This window comes from Neolamprologus brichardi, chromosome 2 (genome assembly GCF_056152115.1).
Source record: "Neolamprologus brichardi isolate AB-2024 chromosome 2, ASM5615211v1, whole genome shotgun sequence".
NCBI classification, from domain to species: domain Eukaryota; kingdom Metazoa; phylum Chordata; class Actinopteri; order Cichliformes; family Cichlidae; genus Neolamprologus; species Neolamprologus brichardi.
In genome coordinates, this window is record NC_142105.1 from 35014884 (window position 1) to 35035080 (window position 20197).

The 20197-nt window shown below is 40.9% G+C and overlaps 1 protein-coding gene and 1 non-coding gene across 2 annotated transcripts; both read right to left on the reverse strand.

Annotated features, from left to right (window-relative positions):
• Positions 1–2453: 2453 nt before the first annotated feature.
• Positions 2454–17928, reverse strand: bod1l1 (biorientation of chromosomes in cell division 1 like 1). The gene is made up of 30 exons (XM_087851797.1): positions 17430–17928; positions 16735–16859; positions 16468–16658; positions 15861–16355; positions 14878–15027; positions 14598–14764; positions 14336–14432; positions 12907–13033; positions 12751–12811; positions 10707–12663; positions 10562–10632; positions 10337–10442; positions 9216–9320; positions 9091–9134; positions 8935–8986; positions 8781–8845; positions 8629–8698; positions 8416–8474; positions 8245–8317; positions 7948–7979; positions 7673–7835; positions 7002–7099; positions 6753–6864; positions 6221–6279; positions 6046–6124; positions 5863–5942; positions 5648–5744; positions 5351–5498; positions 4993–5064; positions 2454–3325 (listed from the first exon to the last, which is right to left on the reverse strand). Exons 1-30 carry the CDS (start codon positions 17544–17546, stop codon positions 3196–3198), a joined length of 5202 nt encoding a protein of 1733 aa, XP_087707923.1. The 5' UTR covers positions 17547–17928; the 3' UTR covers positions 2454–3195.
• A 333-nt stretch (positions 17929–18261) lies between these two features.
• Positions 18262–18343, reverse strand: trnal-aag (transfer RNA leucine (anticodon AAG)). The gene has a single exon. It is a non-coding gene; the product is annotated as a tRNA-Leu (tRNA).
• Positions 18344–20197: the final 1854 nt, after the last annotated feature.

Genomic DNA, 20197 nt, shown 5'->3' on the forward strand with positions numbered 1-20197 from the left:
CTAACAGCAGCAGTTCTTTGGCTGAACATGTCTCACTGATGGCAGAGGTCAGAGGTGAATGGCTAGGCTGTTTTGAGCTTATAGGAAAACAATACTGACTCAAATAACCACTCTTTACAGCCAAGGTGCAGAAGAGCATGAATGCACAGCATGTCAAACCTTAAAGCAGATGGGCTACAGCAGCAGGAAACCACACCAGGTGCTGTCAGCTCAGAACAGGAAACCGAGGCTACAGTTCACACGGGCTCACCAAGATTGGACAACAGTAATTGGAAAAATGTTGATTTTTTTTTTCAATTTCTGATGGGACATTCAGATGGTAGAGTCAGAGTTTTCCATGGATCCATCCTGTCCTGTTCAGGCTGCCAGTGTAGTGCTGTGGAAGATATTTTATAGTTAAAGTGGGCAGTGGGCTTTGTGACGACCTGAGTATTGTTGCTGACCGTGTCCACATGGTCTGATGTCTGCTTCCAGCAGGACAAGGAGTCACGTCACAAAGCTCAAACTAGTTTCTTCACTGGACTTAGTCGCCTCCCAAGTCACCAGATCTCAATCAAACGGAGCACCTTTGGGATGTGATGGAACGAGAGATTCACATCACGGATGTGCAGCCGACGAATCTGCACAAACTGTGTGATGCTATCAAGTCAGCACGGATCAAAATCTGAGGAATTTTTCCAGCAACCTGTTGAATCTTTGCCATGAAGAATCAAGTCTGAAGGCAAAACGGGGTCCGATCCAGGGGTACTTCACAAAGTGGCCAGTGAGTGTATATAGTAGTAGAAATAAAATGGAGATTCACGTTAAATCTTAATTAATTAATACAATACTTTCTGCTTTTTAACCCTCTGTTATAATTGTCGTAAAACAGAGAACGTCTTTAATCTTCTCTAATTAATTTCTGTTTTTTTAACAGCTGGATGTTAAAAACTGGTTTGTGTGTGTTTGTCTTTTTTATCCAGTGATGAATTTAAGATAAAAAAAACCTTTAAAATAAATTCATTTAACTAGCCTCTATAGTAAAGAAAAAAAGACCACAAATATACATTATTGAACTATTTGTTTTCAGGTTCATTTTTATTTCATGGTTTAATATTGTGTGTACCTGTCCCAACTAAGTCGCTTAATCTGGAACATATAAAGGGAGCTTTTCTTCTATGTGATCAATATTTTGTGCATGGTCCCGGACAATAAATGATGAAACTAAAACGGACTAATTATACAATCTTTTGCAAAAGCGACTATTAGAAAAATGGGAATATCCGTTCTTACTTTTGATGTACGGTTACACATCATGTCAGTGGATTGCATATAAGAAAAGTGGAAACATTAAACACTTTCCAGCAACATCTTAAATGTTTAATTATTTCAGATATCACACTGGCTGCCACCTCACAGCGCACCCGTAACAGGCGCCAACCATCTGCTGCAGTTATGGATTCATTTTGGAAAACTTTACCTGCGATTATGAACCGAGACCCCTGTTCACCCAGGATGTGGAAAAGTACTGCAGGTACAGCACACTGAAAACCTCTAAAAGCAGGTAAACATCGGCTCAGATTTATGCAGCAGGAGCTCAGTGAGTAGATCTACACGATTATTTTCTATAAAATAAAATAAAAATCGAGGTCAGCTGAAAGTCTCCCTCCCCTCTCATCCATCAAACCTGATGCTAATAAATCTGCCTGAAATATTTAGCTGATAGTCAGCAACTGCAAAGCAAATGCAGAAATGACTTTGACCTACAATGCAAACGACTATAATAAAATGACATCTCAAGTTGCTCCAGTGGCATCGGAAAGTGAAAGGAGCGCTGTTTGTCTGCCAGACCTGGTGGCTAAATGAAAGCTCATCCAAACCTTTAAAGCAGAGTCGTTGGGCTAATATGTCAATGCTTGGATTGCAGCACCAGGAAATACCTGAGAGAGGTACACCTTTAAATTTGGCCATCCACAGGAATGGGTGGAAAACTTCAACCTGAGAGCTCCGACTTTCTGTAACCTTCTCTGTGCTTTGTGGATCACAAAGGTTCAGGTGCAGCGATTAGAGCCCCCTAACATGTTAATGATGGTGGAATATTTCACTCCGAGTGTGTCAGTTTTATCCCCCATTAGCAGGCAGGAATGTCCTCTCCTCCATTCTGAGGCGATTGGTTCTCGTCTTCGGCTATTTACACATCACAGACAGCACATCTATTTAGGAAACAGCAGAGATAACGTCCGAGACATAATGTGGGTGAAATAATAAAAATCTGTATATTCTGCCGAGTGTAATCTTTTCATAAACACAGACTGCAGCACAGGGCGGCGTGGTTGAGTTTCCTTTTGCGGATATTTCTTCACTTAGCTTCAGTGAAACAATCAGGGGAGCACTTTTGGTTTTAATCCGCTCCGGTGTGGATCAGTTGCAAGCTTGAGAAGAAAAAGATTAGATCATATAATATTGATTTGTGGTGCTTTTAATGTAGCAAGGGAACAACAAATATGTTATCTGTGGGGTTTTTAATATATATTTAAAAAAAGAAACATGTTGAAATTCCGGCTTTACATTAATACACACTGACGGCTAACTGTGTAACAATAAAAATAACTAGATGGGCTTCATTTAGTGAGTAAAACCAGGAGTAAACTATGTAATGAAAGACTCTTCAAGTTTTGCCTCGTCTTTGAGGTCTTAAATCAATTTAAAATGTGGAATAAAAACAACAAAAAACCCAAAATCCTTTCTTTAACTTCTGACTATTACATAAAAAAAATAAAGCTAGGAGTAAAACTTCTTGTTTCATTCACAGAATGAAAATGTACTTATAAAATTCACAAATTGCTGATTTCTACGTACAAGTGTGTATATGAGACACAAACTTCACCCTCTTTATCACAAAGCACAGCTTGGCTGCACATTAGGCTCCTGATTGGGCTGAAATACTCACTGGGCATTACTGAATAAATGGTGAAATATGAAGTCTGATCCAAACCATATGTGTGCAGAGCTGCAGAAGGTATTCTGGGGGATTCTTACACAGATCCTCAGGTTTACAAACCATCAGAGGAGAGTGTATAATACTATCCAGAGCTCTTCGATATCTGCAGCCAGCGAAGCAGAAACAGCTTTACGTGCCTGACTGCAGAGGCTCTTCAAATATGGAGTGTAAAAACAACACCGCTGGGGCAAACCGTTGTGCCGCTGTCAGGCATCCTAGCGTTTGGCTCTTTTGGAAGGGGGCTCCTCTGATTTCTGTCCTCCCCGCGTTCGCACAGCAGGAGGGCTGGTCTCCCGCTTACGGCCCCCTTTCGCTGCAGCTGCCGCCGCCTGGCCCCTCGTCCCGCTGCGGGAGGGAAACAAGGAGCAAGTTTCAATCCATTTGTTCAAGAGTCGTGTTCATGTTAAATATACGGTTATTTGGGGAAAGTAATGCAATAACTAATACGTGTAGAAACAGTGGAGCTTGTTCACATAATCTCTGGATTTGAAAAACAGTGCTGGAGTTGAAAATAGAAGGAAAAAAAAAGCCAGCTAGAATTTACCCTTTAACAAAGAGGAAAGTTTCCTTTAAAATAATAAAGGTATGGAGAATAAGTAGAGAGAGAGGTCTTCGTTCTGTTTCCATAAACTGAGGAGTTGAAGTCTAGAAGTTTAAAATAGAAACAAGAAAAAAAAAGTCCTTATTTTTGGGCCTACTAGATTAATTTTATTTTGAAGGAATCAAAGTGTACAAGCTGTCACTAAAGTCAAACACAGGCTGGTTTAGACACCACAGATGCTGAGAAACTGTTTTTAAATCATTGTCTTAAATTTTGATAAAGTATTAAATGTGCTACTTTGTAATAAAGAAAAATAAAGAATTCAACTGTTTTTTCCACCAATGAGCGATTTTAGTTGTACAAAGTTTTCACGTTTTATTTTAAATTCATAATCTAGAGATAAAATAATTCGTTGATCTAGAAATTTAGTGATTAAAAAAAAATTAAAATAATTTTCTTTTTCCACCAAAAACCCACATTTCTTACTCCTAATGTAGCTAATTTAGTTAAATGATTATTTGACCTTCTTCTTGTTTATGTTAGTGGTATTGGGACACCTTTGATTTATAAATAAATAAATAAATAAAAAGTCACATTCTGTTCCTCTTAAGGTGAAGCACTGCAAGCAAAAATGTGTTTTTCTTTGAATCTCTGGTCAGTTTTTGATATTTTTCGCTGTGTTGTTTCCTTTCAGTGGACGTTAACGTTCAAAATACAGATTCAGGGGTTTATTTTCCTGCAGTGTGTCTGTTTCTACAAATCTCAGCATATTTCATTAAAAATGAGTCGTACTTATAATTTGGTGACTATTTTTAACTAGTTGCCAAAATATCTAACGTTTTCAAGTAAATACTACTTTCCATTAAATAAGCGACGACTACAATACAAACATTTACCGAATTTTCCAATTTATAATCTGGATTTTTATTTGTTATTCATTTATTTTTTTACACAAAGGTCGTCTTGGAACATTTTATTCCCCAAAACAAGAAAAAGAGACTTTTTCTAGCTGCTGATCCTACATTTAGATTAAAAAGAGATTTAAAATCCCTGCCTTAAAAACCATCAACGACAATTTACAAAAGAAAAAAGAAGAAGAAGAATTTGCATCTGGTTTTATGCAGTTTCAGATTTCTACTCTGGAAAAGCACGTTTACATAGATAATGGCTCATTTGCAAATTTAAACAAAAGATTTCAGTTACACTATTTACATGAAGAGGCCAAATATTAGTATTATTATCATCATCATTTAATTAATCAATTACATACTGAAGTCCTATTACCGCTGTTTGAGTTAGCTTTCTTAAACACAGCTCAGGTTCTACAGAAGACTTATTTTTATTTTAGGAGCTAATAAGTGAAAAACATCTTGAAATTCCAGGAAATCTTTTGGCAAAATGTTTTCTTTCACAGAGCAGCGACTGAGCAGCAGCGACTGAGCAGCAGCTCGCTCACGCTGCTGAAGCTCACCGTGTGCCAGCTGCGGTCTCCTCTTTACCGTTCTGTCTGCTTGCCCGGGTGGATGGTTTACTTGGCTTGTTTCTGGGGAACAGTAAAAAGAAAAATACAAAACAACAGTTGTTGCTTTAGGACTAAATCTCCCCTGATTTTATTTAATACGATTTGACAGCGACGATGCCTTCGAGGTGCAAATATTCAGCTCCAAAACAATCAGACGCTCATTCGTTAACGGTGGAGAAACTTCACAGTTCAGCTGAATTTTATTGTTCAGCATTTAATAATTAAATATGTTGTTTTAACCCATCTGTCTCTGTTTTGGTGTTACTGGAAATCTGAAATTTGAACCATCAGATAACGTTTAAATTACCTTTCAGCTTCCCGGCGAGAAGCCAACCGTGTCGTGGCTCTAGTTGCAGTTTCTTTTTCTTCCTCTCCTTCTTTCTCTCCTTCATCTTCCTCCTCCTCCTCATCATTCTGCTCACTTTCCTTCTCCTCTGCTTTTTTGACCTTTTTATCTGAGGGAAAGATGAAAGTGTTGAGTTATTGGTTAAATATATAAAAGGTCTGTCAGATGGAGCTATAGAATCACTGAAGCAAACAATCTTATATCATCATGTTAGCTTCACTGCTACAGCCTGTTGACTCCGTTTTAATCACATTTTACCTGAATCCTCTGTAGCTGCTGCCTTTGATGGCCGTCCCCTCCGACCAGTCCGCTTTGGAGTCGTCTCTTGGTCCTCTTGCTGTTGCTCTTCCCCGCCCTTGGAAGAGTTTAAAAAGTCAGTGAATGTACACTGGGAACTGTGACTGAGGTAAAGTCCTTACACAAACATCAGCCTCATTATAAAAAGTAAAGCATGCAGATACATTTAAACATACGTCTTGTGTCTTCTTCTCACTGCAGCTCTGCTCTTTTACATCCTCATGAGCCTCTGACTGACTCGCAGACGGGGAACAGCCTGAAAAAAATAAACCTGAGATACAAAGACTGCAAACTCACAACTGAAGATGTTTTTAAAACACACTGTGGTAATTACACAGCCAGCCCGTGTGCTGTCTCACCACTGTCTTTATCAGGCTGTCGCTCATTTTGTTCCTGTCCACTGTTGTCCTGCACCACCTCCTGCGGAGCTCGAGCTTCCTGCAGGACCAAACAAGAACAAATTCAGATGGAGGTGATTAACAGGGTGCTGAATGTGTACTGGAAGGAGAGCAGTTACAGATAAAGAAATCTCACCTCCACACATTCACACACCTCCATTTCCTCCGATTCTCTGGTCTCCACTGTTTGTTCACCTGCAGTGATGATTAATCAAAACATTTATTTATTTTTTCTTAAAGCTCACTCATTTCCAGACTTTCTTTAAGCCGCTAGTTTTCAAACCTTTCCTTCATGGCCCAATTCAGAAACCAAATAAGTTCACACCAAACATTCACAGCACAAAGTCAAGTTACATTTAACCCTCTCAAGGCAGGCGTTGCAGATACAGTTAAAAGCTAACAACCTGATTACCCCACATACATATTTTAGGAGGTTTTTTTACTCAGAAGCACCACTGCAGCTACTCTTTTGTGCATTAGCAACAAAAGCTTCATTTGAGCCTGAGAGGGTTAAATGGCTTAAAGTTCCTGTTTGTTTTTCCCTTGTCAAAAACAAAACAAGCTCATATTCATCCAACACACTTGCATAATTTGAAAACTCTTAATAAGAGAAGCTGTTGAGGCTTGGCCCACTTGTTATTGATATAACATTTAACAAACAGACTCACTGGTGTCAGCAGGATTGCTGCATTTGGCGCTTGCTGCTCCTTCGCCGTCCTCTGGAACAGACGGCAGCAGACTGACCTCACTTTTGATTGGTTCATTTTTCTCTTCAGTTCTCTAAGAACAGGAAAAAACAACAACAAAAGAAACACTTAATGTGCTCACTCTTACAAGGATAAAACATCAAAGTTAACCAACAATGAGAAACAAAGGCAAAGAAGCTGTAACGACACGTGTTATTAAATATTACGGACATGCTGGGATTCTTCCACTGCTTCCGTCTCTGCAACTTTCTCCGATGAGGTTTGTTCGGGACTTTCAACAACTTTATTTTCGTCTTCTTTCTGCTTATCTGAGGTTCAAAAAGAGATTTATTTATTTTTCAAGCAAAACTCAAAGAAAAAAACCAACAGCTTGTGTTGAACATTATTTTATACTCAGCAAACACTTTATAGTGCAAAAAACTACAATCTAGAGAAAATAAATCTTATACTTATTCAACATGTTAAAGGGAACCTACTACGCTCATTAGGCTGCACATTGTTTATCACTGAACTTCTAAATTCGATTGGCACAATTCACAGTACTGAATAAACATCATCTCTCTTATACTGGCTGCAGGCGCTTGGTTCATTTGCCTGAATCAAGTCGTTTCACGTCTCCTGCCGCTCGCTTTTAAGCCTGTTTTCTTCTGCTCAGCAGGAAATAACAGATGCCATTACCCAAGAAGCTAAAGAAGCATTAATTATCTAATAACACAAATAATATATTAATTTAACGAAGCAGATATAGCCTCCATAAAGTGCATCAGCTTTTCCGCCTGTGTTCAGTTTGTGTGTCCAAAGCCAAATCCATTTCTACGTAAAACTCTTCATTTCCTTTTCACGCATTAACAGTGAACACTAATTTACAGTGAGCAGCTCACCAGCTGCGGCTTCTTTGGGTGCTGATCGTCTCCGCCTGCGGCTCGGAGTCTCCTCCAACTTCTCCACTTGTGTTGGTTCGTCTTTCGTCTCCTCCTCTGTGGGTTTGGACGATCGTCCCCTGCGAGGGGTTTTTACCTCCACTGGCTTCTCCTGCTCAGCGTCCTGGAGATAAAAATAGCAGCAAACGTGTATTTTTAAACACAAGCAGAGATTTTGTCTTAACAAATCTTAACAGTATTTGTGATAAAGGTGAAGTGAATGAAGCGTTATTTACCTCAGCAGGCAGCTGCTCGTTCGCCTCCTCACCTGATGTGTTAAAGAAACAGAGTTTCATGAGTTAACTAGACTGTGATGATTATCTGAAAAAGAAAAATCTCACCAGAACCTGGTGAAGGACACTTTCAGTGGTCATAACTGGTTAACATGTTGTTTACTGACTTTACTGGTTATGATGAAGCCATTGTCTTCAGCTAACCAATTAATAAAAATAATTTTTTACCAATCACCCTTTCGTCTTTTAATTTCTTTGTATTTTGAAATTAGGTGAAGAAATAAATCTCAGCTGCCCTACCAGACTCTTTCTCTGCTGCAGCTTTCTGATTGGACAGCTTCCGTTTCCGCCTTCCTCTTCCCATTTTCTCCTCCTACAGAACAGAAAAGTGTTTGCATGCAGACTATTGTTCTACATTTCTGCACATCCATATTTACGAGATGAATTTAAAAACAAAAACTGCTGAGTTACCTTTTCTGAGAGATCTGAGCCTTTCTCATCATCTTGGCTCTCTGCGCTGGAGACATTACCTAGAAATTTCAAACAAGCAGGACCAGCTGAGACTAACTGTAAAAGGACCGAGCATGTAAAAACAAAATCCTCTTAAAAGCATTACTCTGGTGACGTGTTTCAAACCAGATACAGCAGCGTAAACTCAACAAGTGTGAGTCATCAGTAACTCACTGATTTGTTTGACTAGCTTAGACTCAGACTCTCTGGCCTCCTCAGGCTTGTCTGGGACGCTGGTTTCCATCTAAACCAAACAGGAGAAGCTGATCAGATTAAACAGTTAAGGATGAGTAACATGTGAGCACGGGTAAAAGCTAAACACTTACAGTCTGTGGATCGCTTTTCTCTGCTGAGACATTTCCTTCCTCCACTGACTTACTCTCAGCTTCACCTAGTGGTGAAAACAAGAAGGTTAACACGGCCTTTGAAAGTGTTTTTATGAATTGATCTGAAATATTCACCATCTGCAGACAAACTTACTGTTAATTATGTCCGTCTTGGTGCCATCCTCCTCACCCACCGCCTCCTCTGCCTGTTGTTGAAATAAGATGAGTTTGAGTTGTAAAAAACATACAAATACAAACAAATGTTTGAAAGTAAACAGTTTGTTTCAGGGTATTGTGGATCACTACTCACCTCGAGGTTTTCCTTTGTGACGACATCGTCTGGCTCTGGTTGCTCTTTATGATGAGATGTAGAGTTATTTGTCAGTCAAACACACCGTTGTATTTTTCTCTGCAGTAACGTATTTCTGCGCTCACCTTGCTCACCAGGAGTTTCAGGAAGTTGTTCAGTGGTGTTGGGAACACCAGCCACCGTGTTTTCCTCTGTGCTTCCTGTGGGCTGTTCGGTTTCACACACAGCAGCTGGAAAATGTATTACGTTAATATAAAGCTATGACACCGACGTAAAAGGAAATAAGTTAACGCTGTATTATCACGAGAAAAGAAAAAGATGTGAGGTCTGTGTTCAAACTGTTCACTCTCTCTCCCACTGAGACAGTGGGTATTTGCAAACTAATGGACTCAGTAGCTACTGAGGCGTTTTGCACAACGTTTGGATGTAATGTTACTAATGTTACTAATGTTACTAATGTTACTAATGTTACATGAACAATAACAGAACGCTGGCCAGTGCATTTGAGCAGCTTTGGATAAACATATGCAAACACGTGCAATTGCAAATACTTGAGCTGAACTCTATCCACCTACACGAGGATGAATGGGACGGTCACTACTAGTACCAACAGCAGTGACCATTACATTTGAACCCAAACATGATCTTTTTCTAACCATAGCCATATGATTTTAAAGCCTTAGCTTAAATAACTAATGTATTTATAATAAATAACTCCTTTAAAAATAAAATATTAAAAACAAATGATATGGAAAAATCTGTAACATTGTTTTTCCTCTAACCCCCAAAATGCAGATTTCGTGGAAAATATTGATTTTGTGTAAATGAATAAGAATCAATACACATGAGAAAAGAAATGTGAAAATCATGTTCGGGGACACTATTGATCAAACAGTCTCTGACCTGCTGAGCTGCCAGGAGACTAATCACTAATCTTTCAAGTCATTCAAAACCATTAAAATAACAACTTAATGAATCGTTAAACAAGCAGCTAAATTATTAAATATGCTTCTGGTTTGGATTTCGGGGAGACATCGATACACTAAGTCTATCTCTAATGGATTTATTTTCTGACCATACACAAACATCACCACTGACGTAGATCATTTTTAGTCAAGCAGCAAATACAACTGAGTTCAAACTGCACTACCCCGCTACACTGTGCACTACAGAGAGAGCGATTCAACAGCTGGAACACAGCTGTGCAGATCTGGATTGAATGAACATGACAGATCAGGAAGTATACCCTCTTCAGGTGGTACTGCTGGTTTCTCATCCGACTGCATTTCAGGAAATATTTCAGTATTTTCAGCTTCTTTTGAAGGAATTTCATCTGCAATAGCTTCATCCTCCTATGATAGAGAAAACATCAGACAATAGAAACTCAGAAAATACCACTGACAAAATATTCAGATTAACTACAGTATAGTTAAACTACATATTTTTGATTTGTTGGAGCTGTGACATTTACCTTTAGAGCCAAAGTCTCAGAAGTTTCAACATCTGAAGCGTCTGTTTTTACCTCTGTGCTTTCTGACTCATCTGTAAAGAGACGGATGTTTAGCTTTGGTTTATTCTTACTTGTTTTACAGCCAATAATACACAATGGCACAAACCTGCAATGTTTGATTTTACATCAGCAAGCTCATCGGTTTCTTGAGATGCAACTGGTGATGGCTCAGCAGCCGGGGACTCCGTCTCGGCGGCCGGGGACTCCGTCTCGGCGGCCGGGGACTCCGTCTCGGCGGCCGGGGACTCCGTCTCGGCGGCCGGGGACTCCGTCTCGGCGGCCGGGGACTCCGTCTCGGCGGCCGGGGACTCCGTCTCGGCGGCCGGGGACTCCGTCACGGCGGCCGGGGACTCCGTCTCGGCAGCTGTGTGCACTTCCATAGGAGGAAGCTGCTCCTCTTCAGCTGTAGTTGTCTCCAGTGGTTGTGGGGCGGGCGGATTGACCGCCGACTCTTGGCGCAGTAAGCTGGTGGACACTGTGCTGTCGGGATCCATGGAGAGCAGAGTCAGAGCTGCCTCTTTCATCTTCATATCAGCATCCTGAAGCTCCATCTCGGATGTCACGTCCTCTCGGGTGTTCTCAGGCGGAAGTCTCGCCTCCGCTGACGTGCAGACGTCCATAAGAGTCAGCAGGGCGTCGGCCTCTGCAGGCACAGCTGGCATCTCGCACAGGCGTGACTCCGCCTCTCCCTCGGGCGGCTCGGGGGTGATGTCGCTCAAGGCGTCACAGGTATCGTCTGAGAACAGCGTGGTGACGGGATCGGAGTCTGTGCTCGTGTCTTGGAGAAGAGGTCGCTTCTTTGGCGGCTCGTCCGTCTCGAGACTCAGAGAGGAAACCAGAGGGGATTTATCCGACAGTTTCTCCTCTCTTGGTGCTTTCTCTTCTTGACTCTCATCTTTCTTTTCTGAAACCTTCTCCTTCTTCTCCAGCTTTTTCTTTGCACTTTTACTGTCAGATCTCTCCTGTGAAGATTCTTCAGAGACTTTGCTCTGGTCTTTTGCATTTCCCTCTTTCTTCTTCTCTTTTGTTGCTTCAGGTTTGCTGACGCATGAAACTCCTGCACTTTTGACATCCGGACTGTGAACTCTCTTCTCCGTCTTTGGCAGCCCTGGAGTCTTTGCCTCCTCTTTGGATTTGGATTTGGATTTTTCTAAAATTCTTCCTTTTTCTGATGATTTGACCCTTTTTGGATCTTTGTCACTTTCCGAGCTTGACCTGTTTAATTTCTGTCCATCTTGATCTGCTTTTGTTTTCTCCTTCTCGCTGTCTTTACTGTCAGTTTTAGATTTGAGTTTATCTCCTGGCCTGTCCTCACTGTGGCTCTTTGGCTTTTTCATGACGTCCTTGGAGTGTTTATCTTTCTTCTTGCTGCTGTTTGACTCGGGCTCCATGTCGGATCGATCCTCAGAGGAACCTGCAGAATCAGGGCGAAGCAGCTGCTTGAAATCACTTTTAACTGAGGTTTTCTCTCCTTTGGCCTTTTCCTTTTCTTTGATCTTATCTTTGTCCTTATTCTTGTCCTTCTCCGTTTTGATAGCCTCCACAGATGAAGTCTTCACCTTCTTTGGATCTTTAGAACCTCCATCTTCAGAAACATTTTCAGACACCTTGCCTTCTTTTGTACTTCCTGTGATCTTCTTCTCACTTTTGATCTTGGGCTTCTTCTCACCTTTCTCTTCAGAGGAGACTTTAACAGCACTGCCTTCCTTCTGCTGAGATTCATCTGCCTGATGTTCAGATTTTTTCTCCTGCTTCTGTTTGAGCTTGGCACGTTCATCGGACAAGCTGCGTTCCTTTTCTTTGCGTTCTTTGGAGTGAAGCTCTTTGTGAGACAGACGGTCAAATTTTCCAACCGATCGTTGCCTGAGAGCCTCTTGGGAGCCTAGCTCCAGCTCCAAGATGAAGGAGTGTGTCCTTCCTTTGTCAGCGATCTTCTTTGTATCGCTGGAATCTTCTGAGATGCTGCCGCTTGTCCCTCTGTATCGCTCATCCGAACATGAAGGTTCGGACAGATTTTTCATCAGCTTATGTTGTGGTGTCTTTGAGGTGGTAGATTTCACTTCCTGTTTTCAAAAATAAATGAAAAACACAGAGTTGCAACTCATGAAAACCTGATGAAATCTGTTTCATCGATGTGAGCTTTTACATACCGTTTTCTTCACAGCGTCTCTCATGTCTCCTTTCTTTTTGCCTGAAACATCTCCCTCTTTCCTTAAAAAGTAAAATTAATATGTTCATTTTTGCGGTGTATAATAAGAAAAAAAATAAGCATCTACTGTACAAATTGTGTCCAAGCCTTTACACACCTGGAGTCTAGTTTTCTCTTCCTGTTGAGAGCCATTTTTTTCTCCAGAACTTTCCTCTCTTTGCGGGCTTCTTTGGCTCCGGGGCCTTCGAGGGCAGCGGAGTCGCTGCTCTTTTGTTTTTTGTGATCTGTGGAAGACATTGAGCCTTTTACGTCATGCAGATGTTACAAGTACACAAAGTTATTTCCAGGAGAAAATGAAGGACAAATATGCAACCTGGCCAAGGGAATACAATTTACGGAGTTTGTGATGTGAAGTTTGAACTAAATATGAGTATAAATTTTCTATTTTTTGGACAACATCCAGACAACTCGACAGACGGAAAAAAAACGTGATCATCCCAAATAGATCAAAGGAAAACACAAAATATGTAGGCACAAACAACTCTTTATTAAACTAATCTTTTAGGAGGGTTGTGCTGTAAACATGTAGCACATCCCAAGTGTCATGTACACACTTGGGATAAAATGGTTTTCTCAGGACTCCATGCTGTCCTATAAATAGTTAAGTAGACCCTGTCAGTAGCTTGTAGAACCACCTTCAGCAGCAATAAGTTGATATTCTAATTTTTGGAAGACTTTATCAGTCTCACATTTATCAATTTTATTTATATAGCACTTTATACTGTACGGTAGAGACCCTACTGTACTATTCTGGAGGAATGTTGTCTCACTATTCTCTGCAGCTTCAGTTCATTGCGGTTTGCAGGCATTCATTTATCTCTTATGATCCCGCCACAGTCTTCCAGTGAGGCTCAAGTTTGCACTTTGACATTGCAACCTTGATTCTTTTCTTTTCCAGTCATTCTTTTTTAGATTTGCTGCGGTGATTAGGATCATTGTCCTGCTGCATGAAATAGTGTCAGCTAAGTTTCAGCTGTCGGACAGATGACCTAACATTTTAATCTTGAACACTTTGGTATTCAGAGGAGTTCATGCTGAACTCAATGACTGCAAGGCAGCCCAGATCGTCACCTCTCCATCACCTTGCTTGACAGCTAATATGATGCATTTAGTTTTTGCAGGAATGGCACAATGCATTAGGGCTGAACACCTCCACCTCAGTCTTGTGGTTTGGGGGCAAGAGGCTTTCTCTTGAAAACCGTTGCTCCACAAGAGCCAAACTTGTGCAGTCTTTTTCTAAATGCACTGTCATTAATTTTAATGTTTAACATGCTAATTGAGGCCCGACGAGTCTAGTTTTTGCATTTCCTCTGAACTTTGACCGCAGGGTGAAATTCTGGCACTGGCATTGAATCCTCCAGACCAGCAATTTGGTAAGTCCTCTGCTATTTTATATGTGGGTGGACTCTTTGCAGTCCCGTGAAAGCATGGGGCAGGGAGTATATAACTAAACTAAAACAGTGGAATACACAAGATGAGGAAAATGAAGAAACACTGAAGGCCACAAGTGTGTATGACATAAAAACCTTGCTCTTCAGCCTGTGCTGCTTTCTGTTTGCGCTTCTCTTCCATTCGCTCTCTGTTCTGTTGTCTCTTGAGCAGCCGTTCTTCTTTGTCCTTTGCCTGGAAGGACCCCAGTTTGTTAAATAAATGTACTTAAAAGACAGCAGATGACACCATAAAACATAATGTGTTCAGTCTATAACCGTCCATTGATCTAAGCTTTTCATTTAACTAGAAAAAGTTTTAAATCTCTGCACGTAACATGTTAACATTTAAAGAGCTCACCGCAGAACGACGACGTTCCTCCACAGTGATCTCATCATCTGAGTCGCTATAGTAACGGGAGTAGAGGAAGGGCTTGTGAACATAGGCCTTGCGGCGAGGTTTACGCTCTTTGTCTTCATCTCCTGTGTCTCCAGTGCTGTGTTTTTTTTCTTCCCTCTCACCTTCATCTGGGAGAAAAATGAAGCAAGTACATACAGAAAAAATATTTTAAAATATTTTCAAAGTGCTCCAACTAATGGTGATGTTATTCAAAAATAGAAAGCTTGCTGCCGGCAGAGACCATCAGGTGGAAGCTCGCCCTCTTCAGAAGAATCAGACAGCTGCTGCTCATCTTCACTTTCCCCCTCGAATGAGGACAGGTCGCTGGTGTGGACAGAGCTCACTGTGATGTCACTCAGGCCTTCCAGGTCAGAGTCCTCCAAAGAATACTCTGCAGGGAAAAAGGTACTTAGAGATTTTAAACTTCTTTTAAGTGTAAGGTAAGATAAGGTAACGAAGTGAAAACCTGAATATCTTTTAAATTCTTCACTTGTCCAAATAAGCACAGAATCATGGCATCATCACATTTTTGTTGTGTAAAGTAAATTTGCATTAAAGCCATGTCCACCATAACAAAATGCATATAAATCCCTTCCCTGTGACAAATGTACAAAGTAATGTGAAGTAGGGAATGTAAATGCTGTATAGACGATCATACAATACAATAATTATAGTCTTACAACTGTTTATTAATACTCAACTGTATATCTATAATCTGCTATAGCTTTTCATATTTATAACCATACATATAACCTGTTCATAGCTTGTACATTCACTTCAGTTATAGCCTGTACATACTTATAGTCCTCTGTCAGTGCGCCCCAGGGTGGCTGTGGCTACAACGTAGCTGCCAACACCAGTGTGTGAATGTGTGTGTGGATGTGTGTGTGGATGGGTGTGTGAATGGGTGGGTGACTGGATGTGTAAAGCGCTTTGGGGTCCTTAGGGACTAGTAAAGCGCTACACAAATACAGGCCATTTACCATTTATAGTTATAGTATATTCATAACACACCTTCATACCGTGTACAATGTATCATATCTATAATAGATCTATATTCTGTAATATATCTATATTATTGCTAAAGCACTTTCTGGATGGATGCAAACTGCATTTTGTTGCCTTGTACTTGTGACGTGTGCAATAACAATAAAGTTGAATTCTATTCTATTCTATTCTAATGCTAAATAAATATAAAAACAAACAAAGGATGTTGCAGCTCACCTTCTTTTATCCTCTCTCTGGCCTTCTGTTTAGCCTTGCTTGTAGATTTCAGTAGATCATCATCCTGTTTTTCTTCTGAGGGTTTTCCACTGACTTTGCTTGCTGTTTTATCCTTCTCATCCTCTGTCTGCTCCTGAGCCACGGACTCCTCCTCTTCCATTTTCACATCCTCCTTTAACGGCTCTTTTCCCAGTTCCACCTCTTCCTGTGTTTCCTCTGTCTTTACCTCTAATGCCTGAACCTCTGCTGACAGTTTTGCTTCCTCTTCCTCTTCCAGTGGCTTTACCACTTGGTGACTGTCACCTTCCTCAACAACACTCATGTCCTGCTCGCTATCCTCCACCATCACCTGCATGAAGTCATCTGCCGATTGGCTTTTACGTGCTTTTTCGGGTGCTGAGCTGGCTCTGACGCTAGCTTCTTGGTTTAGAGAAGTTATAGTGTCCAGGATGGACATGGCGTCGCTGGCAGTGGTAGTTGGAGTCGATGTTAAGACTGTAAACATGAAATGGCACTTGTTCAAATATTAAAATATTTGAGAGTAATCAAAGATATACATCCACACGTGACATTTGCAAGCTGATAAAAATCATAAAATGTTGTGTACCCTGCTCAGGAATGCTGCTGTCTGGTTTGACCTCTGTTGTAGGCAGAGGGGCTGGTGGCTCCTCAGAGCAGCTGCCAGGGGACAGAAATTCACGGACAACCCTCTCCACCTGCGGCCTAAAGATATGGTTGATTTTAGGATCCACCACCTGGGCCACAATCCTGTCCACTCCCTGCTCCAGCATCCCAGATCTAAGAGACACAGATTGCGGTAAGTTTAGTTAATGTCGACAAGCCAGAACAAGAAGGAATACTATGTCTCACTTACTGCAGGACAAGCTGTCTGATGTTGTTTCTCAGTTGGTTTTTGTTCAAATGAGGGCTCCATGTGTGATTGGAGAGGTGATTGGAGACAAAGTTGTCCACTCGTTGTTTCAGATTCAAGTAGGCTGGCTGTAAAAGATTTGAATGTTTCCATTACAAATATCACTCCCAGGCACACAAAGGAGAACATCACTGCAAATGGACATTACATGCTGAAATGAGACTTCAGACCTGACTAAAAACAGTTGAAATTGATAGGTTTTTAGGAATGAGTCCTGAGCTGGAGGTGGCAGAACAGTAGATGGGAGTGACAAGGACGGACAAGCAGAAATGAGTATATTACAGAGATATTTCAGGTTGAGTGTATTGGAGAGAAAGTTACAGAGATGGTTTGGACATGCACAGAGGGATAGTGGATACACTGGACAAAGGATGTTGAATTTTTAACTGCCAGGCAGGGGGAAAAAGAGAAACCACAGAGAAGTTTAATGGATGTAGCGAAAGTGGACATACAGTAGTACACACATTTAGTAGCCTCAATTAAATGTGTAGTAGGTAGCTTCTGTAGCCAAGCTGAGACCCCAGTGTCAAAACAGCTTCAACAAAAATACAGATAACGCACAACAGAAAACTGAATTTTACACTCATTAAGTAAAACACCGTCAAATAATGTGTTATGACCATGCTTTTAGTGCTTACCTTTGTGTCAACGTCTGCCAGACAGTCCCTCCGGAACTGGTCAAAGAGTCCCTGGGTTTTTAAATGATTTACGATCATTGAGACCAGCTGCGGATCTCCCGGTGGTAAACCAGCCATGTCTCAATTTAGTTGGCTTAGAATTTGGTGACTAAAAGCGATAAGGCTGTCAATACATCAGGTAAATTCCGATCACAGAGCACCAGCCTTCTGTTTATGGTTTGTGAAGTTCGAAGGAAGGGTGACCCGGAAACACCGCCTGTCCTGTCAAAAGAAAACCTTAGCCGCTTCAGTTGAACCGGAAGAGTTATGAAAGCATTCCTCTATATCAAAATAAAAGCGCCACGGTAAAAAAAAAAAAAATAGACATTAGGCGAATTAGTTATTATTTTAGCCAGGTTTTAAATCTCGAGGCCTCCGTTTGCTACAGTTTCTCAGTTTTTCACGAACCTTGTAATATTTAGCGGGGCATGTACACATGTTTTGTGCATCTCTGCCGATATAACTAGGCACTGAACACTTTGTGTGGCACTCTCTAGCGGTTTGAAACTGCAAGGTGTATTCAAACCCTAACGTTTTGCAGGTAATGTGTGTAATTTGTGATTCCGAGTGACAAATATAGCAACGAAACTGATGGTTTCCAAACATAATAATTTCTGCGGTAACGGTTAACTAGCAGTGAGATTATTTTGTGTTACTTTTAATTAACGTTTGCAGTTTAAGTTAGAGCGCTCATGTTACAAAATTTGACACACGAGAGAAAAAAAAAATAAAGTCCAGCTGTTATTGCGGACTGTTCTTTCGAAGTGAGAGAATTGTGTGAGAGCAAAAGTAATGGCAGCGGTGGGATTCGAACCCACGCCCCCGAAGAGACTGGAGCCTTAATCCAGCGCCTTAGACCGCTCGGCCACGCTACCGTGTGAGTTCAGGTTTGGAAATCAGCATATACCTACGACAATACTACTGAAATTGACAATTTTTAACCATTTTTTCTTCTGCCGTTTCCTTCTTCTTAGGACAGGCTGGAATACTTGCTTTTAGGATTTTAACCATTTTTGTATATTATATTAGCACTGATAGCTACCTCATCTTCTGCAATTTGGTAATGCACTTGAACATTTTACAGGGAAAAGGACAAATCAGATATGTTAAGTGTTTTCTCCAACTCATTTCATTTTTTAAACATAAGTTGATGCCTGCAAAACATTCCAAAAGAGCTGGGGCAGAGGCAAAATAACCCTTTAAACCAGGGGTCCCCAATCCCAGTCCACGAGGTCCGGTGTCCCTGCACGTTTTAGATCTCACCCTGGGTCAACACACCTGAATCACATGATTAGTTCATTACCAGGCCTCTGGAGAACTTCAAGACATGTTGAGAAGGTAATTTATCCGTTTAAATCAGCTGTGATGGATCAAGGACACATTTAAAACCTGCAGGGACATCGGCCCTCGTGGACTGGGATTGGGGACCCCTGCTTTAAATGTAGTAACAAGTAACAATCTGTAACATTCTCAATTAGCAAGTTAATTTAAAACAGGTATGGGTATCAAGATTGGGTATTAAATGGGTATGCACCAGAATTTCAGTCTTTACAAGAAAAGATGGGTTGTGTTTCACCACTGTGATGTTGTGAGAAAATAAATCAATAAATAATCTCTCACTATAAAAACAATGTTTCTTAGTGCAAGATAACATTGTGTGGAAGACCTGAGAAATCACTGGGCGTAAAGGCCAAGGGAAGAAACTCCTGCTGAATGTGTGTGATTTTCAAAAGGTTTGAAGGTATTGCATTCAAAATCATCATACTACTCTGACTGACATAGCCAAGTGGGCTCAGAAGTACTTCAGAAAATCAGTGTCACTGAACACAATCTGCTGCTATATCAAGCTCATCTGAGATGGAACGAGTGACAATGGAAATGTGTTTTGTGGTCAAATAACTCCACAATGGGGGGGGATTAGCATCGAATTCTACATTCCAAAGATGAAAAAGAAAGGTTGGATGGTATGGTATGTGCAACACTGCCCATGGCATGGGGGGGTTGAAGGCGTAATTGGTGCAGACTTGCATAAGACTTCTAGAGGGACATATGCTTCCATTAAGACATAATCTCTTCCCAGGAACTCCATGTGTATTTCAGGAGAATATCAGTCTGTGTGCTTGACTGGCCTGTCTGTAGTCCAGAGCCGTCTCCCACTGAAATTGTCTGGTGCATCATTAAAGAAAATCAGACAGCCGACCACAGGCTGTTGCTTACTTACAGCAGGAATTGCAAAGATTCTTTGTGTAAAATTGCAGTTCTTCAGTTCCAGGAAGATTGGTGTGTAATTAAAAGAAAATGTGATGTGACCCAGTGGTAAAGTTCCCTCTGTCCCAACATTTTCGGAGTGTGTTGCATCAAGGATCAGCTACTCTGCCATGAACTGTAAACTTTCCAGTGAAGCTGAATCTTGGACACGATTAAGTGTTCCAACAGAACAGTGAACCCAAACACATATCAAAGCTGGTTTTGAACATATAAAACAAGTCAACTTGAAGCTCCTGGAATAGCTTTCCCCACCTCAACACTATTGAAAATTTGTGGATTACGCTTAAAAAAAAAAAAACCCACACAGGTCTGTACCAGGAAACCAAGACATTTAAATGAACTCTACTCATAATTCTGCCAAGACTGTTCAAATATCCAGCCAGAATTATGCCAGAAGCTTGATGATAACTACCAATAGCCCCTTTCAGGGTGCACCTTTAACCAAATATTAGAGGGTGTAT

Excerpts from the sequence above, each read along its gene's own strand:
- bod1l1 (XM_087851797.1), bottom strand. The coding sequence starts at position 17,546 with ATGGCTGGTTTACCACCGGGAGATCCGCAGCTGGTCTCAATGATCGTA. Across the intron at positions 10,443-10,561 it reads CTGAGACTTTGGCTCTAAAG|GAGGATGAAGCTATTGCAGA; the intron begins GTAAATGTCACA and ends TCTCTATCATAG. Across the intron at positions 8,846-8,934 it reads CAAGACGGACATAATTAACA|GTGAAGCTGAGAGTAAGTCA; the intron begins GTAAGTTTGTCT and ends TTTCACCACTAG.